This window comes from Cupressus sempervirens, chromosome 10, assembly GCF_028749045.1.
Source record: "Cupressus sempervirens isolate cs-2001-9-10 chromosome 10, ASM2874904v1, whole genome shotgun sequence".
Classification (NCBI taxonomy): domain Eukaryota; kingdom Viridiplantae; phylum Streptophyta; class Pinopsida; order Cupressales; family Cupressaceae; genus Cupressus; species Cupressus sempervirens.
This window is the reverse complement of record NC_143127.1, coordinates 451885708-451903510: the sequence shown is the minus strand read 5'-3', so window position 1 is coordinate 451903510 and position 17803 is coordinate 451885708. Positions and strand designations below refer to the sequence as shown.

Here is a 17803-nt window from a genome sequence, read left to right as displayed (position 1 = left end):
GATAGAGACCAATGTGCAAAATTTGGCAATTGGAAAATATTTGCCACTAATGTAAGCCCTGGTTGTGGAGAATGTATTACTCATATGATGTATCAATTGTACCTTTTACTTACATTAATAAAATAAAAATATTGTATGATTTAGATTGCAACACATATGTTGGTTTATGATTTGCATTGTTTTCATTATGATTAAAATTAAGAACTAGTTCATATTTCAATTTAAGTTTTAAAATGGACTTAGAGATATCATGTGGTTATGTGTGTTTGATCTTTGTAGATTAGTTAATGTAATATAAACGTAACAATGTCTTAGAGTCTTTAGGGAAATAGTTGAAAATGTGTATTATTGTATAAATAATTATCATAAGTTAATGCAAAATGATATGTTTGTACTTGCTTCCACATTTGTAATGTTAATGCATATTTAATATTTAAGAAAAAGATTTAAGATAATCTCTCATTAGTTTCCTAATAGGGCATTACACTTATTGTGAACTCAATAATAAGAATAGACATTGTGCATGGAAAAATGAGCCTTACAATATCTTTCAACAAGGTATGCATATTGACAAAATTAATAGCTCCAAAAATTGAATCTAACAATACCAAAATGAAATTCATAGAGCTCCTTATGTACAGGGCAAATCAATAATATTGGTCAAGCACATCTTCGTATGTCAACACTTCCTTAAAACTAGAAAGGTTACTATTGTTGTGATACAAGTTGTTAGTATAAACAAACTTACCACAATAAAGAGGATATGAAAGAAACATTATCAAATGTAGGTTGCATCAAGGCTTCCTTCAATGGTGTTTAATATCAAAGTGAGGAAAGCCTCTGAAACCATAGATTCGTTATTGATGGAAGAATGAAGACATAACAATCCCATCAAAGCTAGAAATAAGTTTCCACCATTCCCTCCTCAAGAACAAAGTTGTTTGGAAGAAAACCACTTGTATACATAATAACAATAGATAGAACTAACAGTAAAATATGTTCTTTCAAAGAAACAACTGATTAAGAAAACAACATGTGCCTTATAAAATAGAATAAGCAATTGGAAAGCAAAAAGTTCCAAGAAGGATTGAAGATAAGATAAGATAAGATAAAATTTTAACGTCCACGAGGCTAAAAATAGCCTATGGGACAGCAAGACAACTCAAGCAGACTTAAGTAACAATGTTCGTTGCTTGTGTAGGATGATGATGAGTCCACCCAATTGCTCAATGTACTCTTCATTGAATAAGTTATGCCAAGAATTGGCACATATAGTGTCCACAAATTTATCTCTACTACTCTTGTAGGCTTCACATTCTAAAATAAAGTGATGTTCAGTTTCCACTTTCCCAGAATTGCAGAATCTGCAAATTCTTTCTTCCCAAGCCTCCTTTGGCCTCTTCCAACGTCCGGTCTCACAACGAAGTTGGTGAGAGTTGGTTCTCAGCTGAGCAATAAGAATTTTAGCCCTCCAAGAAATGTTGGCTCCTATATATGCTTTTTGGAGTTGATCACAAGCGGAGTTGAACTCATTTATATAATATAATTTCTTCCTTCCGATCTCGCTTCTCCAATTTCTCTTGTAGAATTTCTCCATGACAAAGACCTTTATCTCTTTATTATTTGTGGGGCACATATTGAATTGAATATTCCATTTACTCATCCATTTGATGTTTTGTTGCATCCATGTCCTTTTTCGCTGACATAGTGTGTCACTAAAGACCACTTTAGGCCATCTATCCTCTTCCATTTTTTTTATTCTTTTTAGATAACTTAGAAGGCGAACCATAGCAAGTGCCTCAATAGGAGCAGCCCCCATTTCACTTAGCATGATATCATATGGAATAGTGCTTTTGATTTTAAACTTGCTTGTGATCAAGCGCTTTTGGATTCCTTCGATTTGTTTCCATTGTGATATAGTAGTGTTGCTGGCCCATAATTCACACCCGTAAAGAACAACTAGCAGCACAAGAAGACCGAACAAGGTTTGAATAGTTTTCCAATCCCACAATTCTGCTTCACGGCACCTATTCTGAAGAGCATAAAAAGCCTTCCACCCACCTAATATCCTTTTATAACTACAGCTAGACCAGCTTAGTTTTTTGTTGAAATCGATGCCAAGGTATTTATACTCTGCAACTTCTTCAAGAACACTTCCATTGTAATAAAATTCATGTTGGTGTTGTTTTTTATTATTAGAGAAAATCATAACCTTAGTCTTGCTGATATTGACCTGCATCCCCACCATTCCGCAATAGCGCTCAAGAGAAGATAGATGATCTTGCAAACCATAGGCAGATTTGGCAATTAAAATGAGATCGTCCGCATATAGGAGCAGCTTTATAAAAAATTCACCTAGCTGAATGCCTTCACCCTTTTGCATGTTTAACCACTCTTCCAGTTTGTCAATATATAAACCAAACAAAGTAGGAGATAAAGGGCAGCCCTGTTTGACCCCGATATCGCTCCTAAAACATTCTGAAATGCCATCTGAAGTTCTAATTTTAACTTTCACCTCTTCGTACATCCTATGAACAGCAGCTCTGAGATGCATAGGAATCTCCAATTCTTCCATCCTAAACCAAAGCTTGTCTCTCAGGACGGTGTCAAAAGCCTTTTTAAAGTCGACAAAGCAACAAAATACCTCTTCCTTTTTCTCCCATTCTTTTTCAATAATTTGTCTCAAAGTGACACATTGATCCACTGTCGAGTGCTTTGGCCTAAAACCAGCTTGCCCTTTAGCACGTTTATGGTTTTCTTCTGCCCATTTGCTGATCCTAGTTTCTATCATGTTGCCAAAAAGTTTAGCAAAGAGGGGATTGATAATTATAGTCTTGTAGTTGGAGGGATTGTTAACATCACCACTCTTAAAAAGTGGTATTGCAAGGCTGATTGTCCAATCTTTCGGAAACCCTTCTTGGCAAATTTTGTTGAAAATTTCAATGATGTGCGGTGCAAGAGTTTTCATACCCCACTTCAGATATTCTGCTTGGAGCGCAACAAGGTCTTTTGTTTTACCTCCACCTAACTTCTTAATCCCTGCCTCTATCTCTTGCACAGTGAAAAGATTTGTATCATCATTGACCAAAGGTGGATGTCCCACCCCACCCTCTTGTTCATAAAGTTTCTTAGCATATTCAAACCATTGGGTGGCAGTAATATTATTATTTTCAGTTTTTTTTCTCCTTGGTTGGAGTTCTTTCCAAAAACATTTGGGGTTATTTCTGCCCAAGCAAATTAACTCCTCTCTCCTTGTGAACATAAAATCAATTTTTTTCTTCTTTAAGATCTGTTTGTAGGCCTTAATGTCAAGGTTAGTTTTATTTGACTCCCTTAGGTTTCTTCTAGCCCTCTTGCATTCCTTATCAAACCAAGCATTGGCTGGAAAACAATTAGTTTCAGATTTTCTATTTTTTGCTCTCTTGCATTTTGAAAGAGCCTCATGAATCAAATTTGATAAATCATAACTGTTAACACCATGTTTATACATAAGGTGTCCCTTACAAAGTTCCTCAAGAGTAGTTCTGAAAGTGTTACTGTTTTCTGAAGTTAACAAAATTCTGCCCTGAGAAGGGGGGTATTGAGGGCCTTGGGTTTTTGCTCCAATCCGCCTATCCTTTGCCCAATACAAATTTACGTACAGCGGTCTATGATCTGATTTGAGATCCTAAATGTGTTCTCCAATTGCAACTTCTTCAATATTTTCATACAAATTCTGTGAACAAATTACATAATCTACCATACTTGCTCTGTTGTATGTGTTGCAAGTGAAAGTGCCTAACTTAGCCCATCTAGCCAAACCATTACAAATTATGAGATCAAATGTGCCACATAGAGTGATCAATTCTTCCCCAAAATGATTGCAGCCTTTAGCATCTTCGGATATTCTTTCCCATTGATGATTTATTTCTTCTGTGAGCCAAATAGGGTTATCATTTACTTTGGAGCTGAAAATACTTGCTTGCCAATTTGTTGTCCTAGCATTGAAATCTCCAACAAGAAGAACATCCCCATGCTGCGAAAAAATAGCAACATCTTTCTTTAACGCAGCATAGGGGTCATTGTGATCTAAGCCACACTTTTTATAAGTTTTAGATATTTGTGGAGCAAAGTAACAGGCTGCAATCCTGATAAGAGTGTTATTTTCCACAATTTTGAGCCATATGAATTGTTTATTAGAATCAGTCTTTTCCAACTGAATGGCACGACCTTCCCTTTCTTTTACTAGAACCATTATACCTCCATAACCTTTACCATTTCCCACTACCTCATTCCACACTGCCATCTTCCAGTAGCCTTCAAACAATGGGGTCTTACATCCTTCATGCTCATGTGTCTCTATGACACAAATAATGTCTTTGCCTTCCGCAATAGGTCCTAACCCAGGCCCACGTCTCCATGGATAACCTCTGCAATTCCAACAAACTAAACTTAAGGACGCCTGGGTTAAGTTTGATTGCTATTTGTTTTGATGTGAAAGACTCGAAGTTGAGTTATTATCGCTAAGCATGATTGCTGATCTTGTTGTATCGCTGCATACTAATGTGTTTGTCGTCACATCTTTATTGCCTTCTTGCTGCCCTTCATTGGAGCGGTAGCCAAAATGAGCAATAATTACTTTTCCCTTGAACATCCAAGCTCTTTTGCCTTCATTTCTAGCTGTTATGATTTTTTTCATTTCCATTCTTCTTTCTACTTGTTGTCTCATGGTTAAATCCTCCTCTATAACAAAGCGAGAACCCCTCAAGAGCTGTTTTTTGTTAAGTAAATTTTGTTTGTCACTAATGCTGGGCATGACTACCTTGATTGGCCTATTTCTCTCAGCTTGTGGTTTGCCAACCCTCCAAGCTTGACAGATGTGTCCTTGCCACAACAACACATCTTGTAGGAAATCCCTCGTTAAGTCGAGGGTGTGTTCGCCTTCCCCATAATCTTTTATCCCTTTGATAATTATATTGGATGCCCTACGCTGCCTTTCCTTGACCTCTCTGTCTTATGTGTTCACACGAATCTTTGCCTCTTCTCTTGCCATATCAAGGTGTTTGTTGTTTTTGTCCCAAGTTTTGGTGACTTCTGAAAAACTTCTCCTCTCCTCTTCAACCCCTGCCTTTCCCAACGAATTAGTGTGAAAAATCGATCTCTCCTTATAATGAGATGACTCGATATTTGTTGTGACCTTGTTTGTTTCCAATGTAGCATTCAGATTTTTCCATTCATCCTTCATGTTCTGCCATTCAAGCTTCCTTGCTAAAAGTGTTTCTTGCAGCATTGAGATTTGAGCTTTTAAAATGCTGTTATTATCTGCAAGAGTTTTATTTGCTACAATTAACACCTGCATATTACGATAACTTTCTTGTTCCTTAGCCTCTAGGAGTTCCAACCTCCTCTTGGCCCTCAATAGTTCTTGCACATAAAGATTTGGGCACCATGCGAGAGGTGTGGAGGTAGGGCTGTAAGTGACAGAATCGACAAAGTTGTTGCTACCATGCAAATGACTGTCACCATCTAAGTGTGGAGGGGGGTACATTTTGACAACATCTTTTTGTTTCTTCTCTAGTTTATGCAATCTCTGCCTGTGTTTCTGTTTTTCATGTGACCCTTTCAAGCGAGCAAGTCTACGTTTTAAAATGCCCTTGAACTGTTTAACGTTGACCCAAATATATTTCCCTATCTTGCCGAGTGATGCCATTTTGACTTGACCTAAATGGTTAGTTTCAAAGTGCACCAGAATTTCTTGACCGTTTTTTACCAATGATATGCTTTGTTTTCCCAATGCTTGCATATCCACTGTTTGTTTTCCCATTGTTTGTGTATCCACAATTGGTTTTTCCATTGATCAAAGGAAAGAAGGACGAAACAAAACTAACAAGAGCAAATATATAAAACAAAAAAAGTTGAAAAGTGCGCCTGGAAACCCCTGGCTTAAAAGCCTACCCCTATCTTGCTGTGGGCTGGGCCCAACCGTTGTTTTTCCTTTGGAAACGAGCCTATCTGAAATCTGAGCCTGTCTGCTGCCTGGTCCCACTCTGATGCTTCGGTGTGATGCCCTGGTCCCACTGTAAGAAGTGCTCTGCAATGATTGTTTATGTTGGAATTTGTGATGGCTTAGAGCTCAAGAGAGTGTGGGAAACTGATATTTTCTGCACTGCATGCAACGAAAACCCGATTAATCGTTTCCTTGGCGTTGATTGGAATCAAAACTCCTTTTGTCGCCTGCTTGATCGTTTCCTTGGCATTGACTGGAATGTGAACAAACCCTCCCCGCCGGCTACAATAAAATTCAACTGCCTCACCAATCGCCCCAATTCTTCACAGAATTCAGTAAACGTTAACAAGGCAGTCAAGTAAAGTCACTAGTAGTACAATAAAATCCAATTACAAGGAATTGTCCCTAAGGAAAACATGCCTCCAAATTTGTATACTCTATTTTTTAACAAACTATAATTATCTTTCCAATCCTTATTTATTAAATTGCAATCCATATAATCAATGTTATTTCTATGATTCCACATTTTGCCAAAGTCAAACGATTTTTTTAAGTAATTTAATTCAAAACTACAATTATATATGTCATTCAAGAAACCTCACAAGCTAGTAAGAAACCCAATTTAGATACCACTGTGATATTTCAACCACCCTTAAACATCACACATTAAAGGAAAAGTTAAACTTCAAAAAAGTAAGTCAACTTTGACTACTTAGTACTTTTAGCTTAATAACTAAGCTTTAGTGTGTGATGTTTAAGTCCTAGTATCTCTATAAGACATTATTCCCAAATTTTAACACAAATATTCAAACAAATATTTTGCATGTTATTTAACAAGAAACCAAGTTTTGATACCACTTTAATATTTTTGGAAGATTTTAAACTAATATTCCTCAATTGTCAATTTGTGTTAGAGAATCTGATTTGTGGATTCATGATTTTTTTTCCCAACTATCCCATATTGTGTGTGTGTCTGTTTACTTATTTCAAGTTTGGCCCACTAGTCCTTAGGAGGAATTCATGCGGATTCATACTAGATTCTCTTAAGCCTATGTGGATTCATGACGGGTTTGAGTTGGATTCTCCCAAGTCCATGTGGATTCATGACAAATTCATGCCGAATTTGTATAGGGTATCAATTTGACCTTCTGAATTGATCTGAATTCACAGACCCACAAGGTCCAATTCGTGAATGCAAATTTGGTATGGGCCCAAACGCCAAATCTAGTAACAAGGAAATATTCAACCAAATATTTTGCTTGTTATCCAACAAAATTACAAATATCTAGATACAATATAAATTCTAAAATAATGTTACATTTAAATCTTTAGCAAAACAATAACAAATTCTATTCATGAACACAAAACTTACAATCATATTAGATAACTAGAAATAAGGATTATAAGACATGTGAAACAACTGTATAATATCTTCATCAAACAATATGTTTTTGTCCGCCAGAACATAAACTAAGCATCCTCTAAATGAACTTATCTTTGTTGTTTTGAAAAGCATAGTTGTAACGCTTCTTTCCATCTTCTTCATCTGTGTCCCTTTTTAAATCTCTTTTTAATATTAAAATGACTTTTATCAAGTTGCATTAAGCTCCAATAAAGACACATTTTTTAATATTATGTAAAACTGACATTTAATTTTCTGATGTCTCCGAAAAAGGGCATTATAGCAATCATCACAAGAACAGTTGCAATAACTCAATGGTTAATTTGCAATAAAAAAGAAATAGATGCAAACACAAGATTTTGAAATATACCTTCTCCGTTGTGTTTGATGAAAAACAAAAGATTCAAAGATCACTATCACCCTGCACCCAAGATCATGTCTCAAAATTGTAACATATCTCATCTCCCTTACAAGGCTAATAGTAAGACTACCTCAGATAGGAAAACCATTTTGTGTAATAGTTGTTTCTCTTGGGAGGAGTGGTTCCCCCTAATGGCCAAACCCTAGTATAAGGGGTTTGATCCTCTTACTGATTCCTTTAATAAAATACCTTTATGGGTAAGATTGCCGAATCTTCCCCTTCATCTTTGATTGGATTTAGTCTTCGAGTCCGTGGGGGAGGCCATTGGGGATTTCTAGATGATTGATACAGATTCTTATGATGTGTTTAAGACAATGTATGCTCATATTCTTGTGGATGTTGATGATTCTATAGGGCTCCCTTAACAGATTAGTTTCGTTTCTCCAAATGGTTCTTGAACCCAAAATCTTGATTATGAGGGTATTCCTTTCAAGTGCAGGAAATGTCACAACACTGACCATCTAATTGCGCGGTGTTCCTCCAATAAGGTTATATCAAAGAAATCACCTTCTTGGTGGTTGGGGGTTTCAAACCATCATTATATGGTTCAAAAAGTTTTCAAGGAAGGGTTTGTGGCAGATTGCTCACCTCATATTGATCATTCTTTGGCAGTTGCTACTGTTGTTATTGTCTTTGATGTTGAGGATGTTGTCTCTAAGGTGGCTTTGGTTCATAATGTTAAGGTTGTCCCTTCTTTTGAAGCTGTCTCTGTTCAGAACATTGATGCTAGAGCTGGTTCACCTATCTCATCTCCTATTGCTATGGGTATTGATGCCCATGTTTCATCTAGGAATGATGGTGAGTTTCTCTAGTTTGTTGGGTGGTGTTCCACAGTTGTGTTAAGATCCTTCATTGCTACATCTTTATTTTCCCTTTGTGCAAGGTTTCGGGTCCTTTCAAACCTTGTTTTTACTTAATCAAAACAGTAAAATGGCCTCATGTACAATGTCAAAGTGTAAACTGTTCAAGATTCAGGCCCTCTTTATTAGCTGTATGACTCAACCTTTTGTCTTTTTGGCTCTTTAGTTTTATAAATTGATTCTTTAAATTCAATGCAAGGGCAATACACACCAACCTTTCCTCTTTCCTTGGACATAATGTTTAATTCATCAAAAAAGATTGAACATTATTAATGAGAGAAAATATGATATAGGATGATATACATCATTATTATTTATCAACTTTACCATGGGACCATACAGAAAAAATTGTTTCTATTTTACCATGGGACTATCAACTTTACCATGGGACCATACAGAAAAAATTGTTTCTATATCCTTGACTCCAACTCAAGAGCAAGTGGGTAACAATCTTTGAAAAGTATTAGAGCATGCTTGAGTAGACGTGAACTACTTCTGTATTGAATTCCTTTGAACAAAGGTAAACCAACATCTCTATTGGAACCGAAACAACTCCATTTATCAAATCTATCATGAGACACCACAGCTCATCTGCTTCTTTCTTCTTTGTCATGGAATTCTGCAACTTCAACATGCACCAACCCTGTAATACAAGAAGTAATGTTATAAATAGAACCCTCTTACCCAGTGACAATAAAATAGTACACTATCAGATGATATAAGAGAGTAATCATCTGATGCAGGATGCATCAATGCTTCCTTTGATGCCCCATTTCTCCCTATTACTCCCAGAATGTTGTTTAATATCAAAAACTCTGAAACCATAAATTCATTCTTAATGGAAGAATGAAGGCATGCCAATCCTATCAAAGCCAGAAGAAAGTTTGCCACCCTTCCCTCATCAGCAGTAAAGCTGTTTGAAAAAAAAGCATTTGGACACATAATGAAAATATTTACAGCTATTATATTTCTTAGAGAAATCCCCTTATAGATTGCCAAGGAATGCAGCTTGATCCATCATGGAGGAGCATGCCTTCAAATGTCTGTATGAACCAGCCTTATTGTACAATATAGACAATTGCTTTGGGAAAAGCCAGTGATTGAGGAAAAGCCAAGCACGAGTTCAAAATTGTACACTCCTTTTTTTAACAGACCATAATTATCTTTCCAAACCTTAATGCTGAACCTTATCCATAGAATTGGTGTTATTTCTATGAGATATTCAGTGAAGTGTGCCACTAATTTTGTACAATTCGGCTCTACCTGCCAATTGTATTTACTTAAGAGTTCAAGCCTGAAATCTTCATATTATTCGTTATTTGTTTTCTTCAGGCATTCTGTCAGACAGTTCATGTGCATTGTTTGCAATTTCATAGCTTGCATACGATCAGCTCCATTCTTGCAAATTGAATCACTCCGTTGATCTATTCACAAGCTTTAGGCATGCTTCCTTCGTTTGCAAATTTACTTCACTTGGTCATTGTATACCATAAAATGAAATCTTTCGTTTCAACACCATGAAACTGAGTGTTATGCTCATTGTTAGCGACCAGGATAGTATTGATTATTGAGAACCAAGTCGGAAAGTTTAATAAACATTTACTGAACCATGTCAGGTTTTTGGGGAGTTTTGGGAACCAAATCAGATGCCAAATACTCTCAATTCAACAAATCCAATTTTCAATTTATTTGTCTGCGATTTTAGAAATTCTGGAACGATGTCGAAGGATCGGGTGAAAATTGAACTTTTGAAACCATGTTGGGGATTATTGGCAGTTCGTGAACTGCATCTATTACCCGACAATGTGTGCGCTTAAAAAAAATTCAGATCTTCTTCACAAAATGTTGGTCACACAAAATCTTTGATCCATTGAGCCTCATCAGAGATACTAATGGTCCATGAACTATATCAACCTCTGAACTCAAAAACTTCTAATTACTCTTAATTCATAAGATAAGTAGGAGATAATTTTCACAGCAAGTCAAATTGTGATATTGCTATCAGGATTTAACTGTGTAGTTTTTGAGTCAAACTCATTGACCCATATTACATGAGCAGTGATTCAACACGAATCCATCTCTCATGAGAATAAAAGGAACACTTAGCTCTCATTGGAACTAGGTGATGCTCACAGAGGTGAAGCACCGGGACTTTCTGGGAGGTCACCCATCCCAGTACTACTCCAGCTTGAGCACGCTTAACTACGGAGTTTCCTCCATGGTCAAACCCACTCTGCTTGCAACGCCATTTGCAAAACCTTCACAAGTGTTGTGCCTATTGAACCATTTATTAGAAAGCCCCTTAAGCTCATCAATTGATAAGTAGGAGGTAATTTCCACAGCAAGCTAAAATAGTGATATTGCTATCAGGATTTAACTCTGTAGTTTTTGAGTCAAAGTCATTGACACATATTACATTGAAATTCCACTTACAAAATCCATTTCAAGGATCAGTGTAGTTGCATGAGCACTTGTACTCACACTCATGGGACTCGGAAAGCATCATAGTTAGGACCTTGATTAAGATTTATGATTTCTGTTTCAGTTCTTTACTTATCAGCTTGCTGTTTATCAAACTTATTTCAATATGTAATCATTAATCAGTTTAAAAGTTTGATGCAATAATTGCATTACATTTCAATTTGCATACATAAATCTTTGAAATTAATGTTGACAGTTAACTTTATCCTTGCCAGCTAGTTCAAGACAATGTGTTGAATACGAGGTTACAAAAATGCAAAACACGGAGAACATGAAAGAGCTTCCATGGCTTAAGAACTGAGATGAAAATAAAAAATATTATGCCACAGAGTCTGTCTCAAAAAATGCAGGTAAACAAATGAAACATGTTAACAAGCCCACAAAAGATGGATCCCCAATTACTATATTCCAAATGTTGTGCAACCCAAACAATTGCAAAATGAATTGCCAATCAATAATGTCACACAACTCTCATCCCCCCAAAAAAATACAGACAGAATGGCAACCACTGAATAGACACATCCCATTCTCTTGGGATATCCGATTTATCTAGAAAGTCATCCTAATATGGAATTTGTATTGCAAAATGAATTGCGAAGCAATAATACCCCACAAGTAACTCACTCCCAAAAAAATATTCAGAGCCAATACAATTTTATCTAATGAAATGCAAACATATGCAGTGACTCAAGAAATCGCTAGCTATCAACCATCCATCTCGCCAGCAAGGCCCCTCTCATCAGAAGCAGCCATCAAATTATTGAACTGGTCAGATTTCCGCAATATTATCTCAACCTGAAGTTATCAAATATGAATGGAGTTTAAGTTCTACAAGCCAATAGAACTTATCCACAGATGCAGTCAATCAGTCATTTAATATAAATTACCTTGGCTTTCTGGATAGGCCAGTCTCTTGTTTCATCTTTCATGTCAATCGTAGATGTCAATATCTCTGTATGGATTGAAACATACAGAGTTAACTAAATCAATCATCAGCAAAACATGTAACATTATCCAGATCAATATGGATCCAATTAAAGCTATACAAAATTTAAGGGCATTTGAAACTAATACTTGTTTAGAGATAGCATGCACCTTGCATAAACAAGTACTAGTCCTTGTAAGCATATAGAAACTACAACAGTTCAAACAGACATAGTGATAGAAATCAAAAGATAGTACCATACTTTTCACTACAGCTAGCCCATTGTTCTTGAGAATCTCAGCAACGGTGACAACTGTGGCAATTGCTGTTACAAGAAAATGATGAAAATGAGAAGACACACATTAATAACACTACTCTACCAGATTAAATTGTAAGAAAAGATTAATATTCTTAAATCTTGTGAATTTTTTTTCATAAAATTTTATGATGCAGAAACTCCCTATAAAATAGCTATGAACGTTAAATATTAAAACTGCTAACCTACAGAATGCATCTTGGCATGCCAAATAAATGAAACAACAACATTGAAATCAAGATTATTTAACTTGTAGAATAGTTGATGACATACCCATTCCTAGAGCAGACAGCTCCACCTCCTCGTTCAGGTGCATATATCTCTTAAAAAAATTAAAAAAATTTAGCATAGATTTTCATGATCATCGTATTTGTATTTTACATTGTGCATTCCCTCTAACATCTTCCAAATGACAAATTTGGCATTAAATACAAAAAGCCTTACGAATGTGACAAAAACCTGGCTGTATAATAGAGATCATGTGAATAAAACCTAAAACTCTACTTGACTCTACTGTTATATCAAAACCATTGAAATAATTGCAAAGAAACAAAATACAACAGTGATAGTGCATAAAAGTGTAAAAGCTTTTTGTCCATACACAGCAGTCTAGTGGCAAGTTGGAGAACCTGCTATGCACGACTTCAATTCCATGTGAACACCTCAACAAGTTAATTGTGAGATGAATCTGATGGGTAGATATGGACAAGCATAACAGAAGGCAAAGATTGTTGAAATGATTTTCACTAATACTCTAGATAATTTGGAACAATAGAGCTCTGACATTGGAGTCACTGGCTAGTTCACACTTCAAAACAATAGAAACTGCTTATCTTTTATATTGCATATCCAAATTTAGTAAATTAGGCTGTGTCCTAATAGAAGAAGCAAAAATGGTAATGATCAGAGCCATTAAAAATCCACCTACTTAGATGATCTTTTTATATAATGTTTTCTTTGAAATGGCTTTAAAGTTAAACAAATTAAACCAACTTTAACAATGTTGTTTATTTAATATAATTTCTCTTATATCACCTATTATTATGAAAAACATATCAGTAAATGACTGTTTCTCTAGGTTTCTCTGGGATGAGGAACAGTTCCAAAATTTGTAGATAGCTATTTAAAACAAACTAATATTTTAAAAAGAAAGTGCAATATGCTGGATTTGTGATGACAGTGCTCACACATAAACCTTTTTATGGAGGATTTTTCCATACACATAAAACTACTGTGCCAAAAGTAAAACAAATAAAGGAGAAAACAAGCCAAGGGGTTGAGTTCTGAGTTCTCTCTATAGAGTTCTGAATTCAAATCCCAAAGGCACATCTAATATGGAATTCTAAATTACAACTCTAGGTCTACCATGATTGGTTTCTAGCATTTGGGTAGTTTTTAGCGTAGTTGTTCTAAAGTAAGCTAAATTTACTCTCATGGTTGTGCCTACGAGTGCTTGTATTGGTCTCATGTTGATGCCCAGATAAGCAAAGTTAAAAATACTTAACAAATGATTAGCAATATAAAAATGGGAAAAAATTATATGAGGAAACCATGCACCAACTCATCGAGCCAACAATTTCTGAGTGTTGCCATGTTTTAGACATTTTTTCTCACATCCTGCCTGGCCTTGGGTCTGAGTCAAGATTGGCTCTGCATTTTTCTATTTGTATAACTACAAATCAAAAGGAGCAGGCCGACCAGTTGTTAAAATGGGGGATGTCTCTCCAAATTCCTGACTGCTTGGGATTTCACCTAGTCCCCAGAGATGTGTCCCCAAGGAACACAGAAAAATATCATATTTCAATACTAATGTGGGTAGAAAGAAATGTGTGCTAGAACTAATTAAGAAAATCAGAGCTCAATTAAAAGTGTGAAAGACCAATGGGATTTTTTTTTAAAAACATTAAAGAAACAGATGTAAAATATTGGTTGCATATATAGCATTCAAACCCTAGGCAGTAATTCAGCAACCACTAACTCCAAGAACCCAGTGCAAACCTCAGCAGAACCAGATGCTAAAATAATGTTTTTACTACATTTTATGTACCAACTTTAAAAAAAAGCTAACCCTGAACTCTGAAACAGTCCAATACATTGAAACACACACTATATCATTTTGAAAACATAACACACAAACCAACTACATTTGATCAACTTTCACTCTTGCTGATTTTATTATTTAAAATCTGAACAATGAATATCTATCACAAATAATAAAATCAGAAAGAGTGAAAGTTGATCAAATGTAGTTGGTTTGTGTGTTATGTTTTCAAAATGGTATAGTGTGTGATTCAAAGTATTGGACTGTTTCAGAGTTCAGGGTTAGCTTTTTTTTTTAAAGTTGGTACATAAAATGTAGTAAAAACATTATTTTAGGACCTGGTTCTGCTGAGGTTTGCACTGGGTTCTTGGAGTTAGTGGTTGCTGAATATCTGCCCAGGGTTTGAATGCTATTTATGCAACCAATATTTTACATCTGTTTCTTTAAAAAATTTATGATAGTTTTAACTTTTGACATCATTTTTAATTTTTATGATAGTTTTAACTTTTGTCAATTATATGTATGTTCTGTGGTATTTTGAACTAAAGTTTTATTTTAGGCTGCAAAGAGATATACCTATATTGCAATGATTACATGGTATACTTAGTATTTACAGATGTACCAAAAACTATATCATGTTGGCAAACCTAAGCATGTAACTCATATAAAAGAAACAGAGAGAAGTATAGAAAATTATAGAGAATCTCAACTTCAGTCTTCACGTAAAGTGGAAAAATCCAGCATTAGTTTTTTATTTGACGTTTGCGTTATTGCATACATGGGATCATGCACTTCACAATTCAGAAGGACGATTTACTTATTAAAAATTACTTGTACAAGTAGTTTGTTTCAGTGAAAATTAGCAGTTACCTTAAAGGGTTTGTTTTACTTTATTAATATTGGGATGCCAAACATAAACTTAACAGATTGGTCGTTGCACCAAATGATAGGAGCATTTTACAGTAGTCTTAATGAGAAAATGAGGCAATTAACTATTGGAATAATAGCTCTGTGTCAATAAAAAATGCAACTTTATTATGGTTTGTTAATGATCAGTTCAGTTAGAAAAGTGTCATCTGATCATTCTCTTTTTCTTTGCATCAGTGAATTAATTCATGTCAAGCAGTGGAATAAATGAAATGTGACAAAGAAGAGGAGGTGGAGGACAAGAATGATGATGGCAAAAAGCAAATGTATGTGTAAAAAAATTATTTAAGAAGTCAATTAATGGAACTTATGGAGAGGTATTGTTAACATGGGATGGCAAAGGTGAAAAGGAAGACGACAAAGAATAGTTCAAACCAATCAGCATGCAAAATTATTAGAAATTGTTAACAATCTGTTCAGTACGATAAGTGCCATCTGGTCATTCTGTTTTTGTTTGCATTAGTGAATTAATTCATGACAAGGAGCAGTAAAGGAAATGAAATGTAAAGAAAACGAAGAGGGTGGAGAAAGAGATTGGTGATATCAAAGAGCCAATCCATGTAAAAACCCATTTTAAGGAGCTCATAATCAAACTTATAGAGAGCTATTGTTAAAATAGTATGGCAAATGTGAAATAGAAGATGACAAGAACAGTTCATATTTAGTAACTCTTTCAGATTCCCGTAAAAAAGGAGGTTTGACATGGGAGAGATATCGTCAACAAGGGACAGCAAAGGTGAAACAGAAGATGACAAAGAGATGGACTTAGTTACTCATTCCAATTCGAGTAAGGGAATTCAGTTATGTGGAATTGGCAAAAAGAATTGGACGGTCGAGTTCATCCTGCTTCATATGTAGAAACATAAAATTTAAATCATTCACATGTATAAATTAGCAGCCTCAAAATATATTTTAAGTTCAGACTCTTGATACAATAAACAAAAACCTCATATTGGTATGGGGCTTTGAAAATATTAACTGCTGGCATATGCAGGTGACCAAGCTCTTGTAGACAAGATAAGCATTAGATGAATATTAGAAAACTTTAAAACTTTTTAAAGAGAATTCTTCAGAGAGTTTCCGTGAATTGATAGAAATATTAAGCCGAAACTACCAGCAGGTGACAGTAAGATACGCAACTATTTTAAAACTAAAAAGCCACTTAAGGCAAACACAAACCTTAAAAAGTACTTACGTTTACACAGTACTGCCACTAACCAGAATTGGATATTCCCGTCAAATTTGCAGCAATTTGGCAGAAGCCCAGGATAAACAAGATTTAAAGGTTTGAGAAAAAACATTAAAAACAAAATCTTAGGTTTGGAAGCATTCTAGGGTTATCTACCAGGCCAAAAAAGGAAAGAAAAGGAAGAAGAAAACTAGCTGAATAGCTGAAGCACTAACCCAATAACAAAATGAAACCTGAAATAGCATACCTTAGCCAAATTAACATAGAAAAAGAGCGGCTTCTTCGTATTAGAAACCTGAATACGATTCTTCTTCTGCACTTCCTTTTCGTCATTGAGATCCAACTTTGCCGTCGCTTTTGTCACTTCTTCCATTTTGTGGATATGCAGATTCTCTCTGTTTCTCTTCGGGAATAAGAAAATTAATATCCGTGCACCCGAAGTTGAAAAGTCTGCTTCAATCTTCTATTATATAGCCGTCAGAAGCAATGGCTTATCGAGTCCTTAACGAAATCCTTGATAAATTTGGAGGGTTTTTGTCTCATCGAGTTGAAGGGACAGCTGTATTTGTTTTATTTAGCTTTGAAACATTTATTTTCTAATTCTCTTTAAATATGAATCTGAGGGGGCGGTTGGGGAATTTTTTTTCAAAAAATTAGTTGTGGTAAAGTATGAACTGAGGAACCGGTTGGAGAAAGTATAATTTTCTTTTAAATTATAATTAGAGGGGATCTATAGGGGAGGTAAGATCAATTGAAAAACATTTGGTGATAGTGTTGTTCTCGTCATTAAAGTTTAAATTGTGAATTGAGTTTTTATTCATTTATTTTGCTCGTAGATTTAAATATTCATATTGATTTAAATATTCATATTGAATTTGTTAAGTTCATGTCAATAATTTTGTGTTTCAAATTCTTATTAGTTATTGTGTCTATGATCATTGTGCCTCTATTCAACTATTATGTTTATGAGTGCACAAGTCTTCGCTAGTCATTTTATCTATGATCTCATTAATCATTGTACCCATGGTATTTGTCTCCTTATTAGACTATTATGCTTGAAAGTTTGGACTTTTGTGTTCATGTTATAAATTCATGTTAGGATAAGGTTCTCCATTTGAAACTCCAGATGAATACAAATTACACACACACACACACACACACACACAATTTTATTTAGTAACAAAGTAAAATTTTAAGATATTTTTATTTTAGAATTAATTTAAAACATAATTTAGGTGTAGGTGTTTATAGTTTA

General features: G+C 35.1%; 1 protein-coding gene across 1 annotated transcript; it reads right to left on the bottom strand.

Annotated features, from left to right (window-relative positions):
• Positions 1-11518: 11518 nt before the first annotated feature.
• On the bottom strand, positions 11519-17058 carry LOC149534641 (uncharacterized protein At2g34160-like). The gene is made up of 5 exons (XM_089804727.1): positions 16796-17058; positions 12665-12713; positions 12338-12400; positions 12038-12102; positions 11519-11945 (listed from the first exon to the last, which is right to left on the bottom strand). Exons 1-5 carry the CDS (start codon positions 16919-16921, stop codon positions 11856-11858), a joined length of 393 nt encoding a protein of 130 aa, XP_089660853.1. The 5' UTR covers positions 16922-17058; the 3' UTR covers positions 11519-11855.
• Positions 17059-17803: the final 745 nt, after the last annotated feature.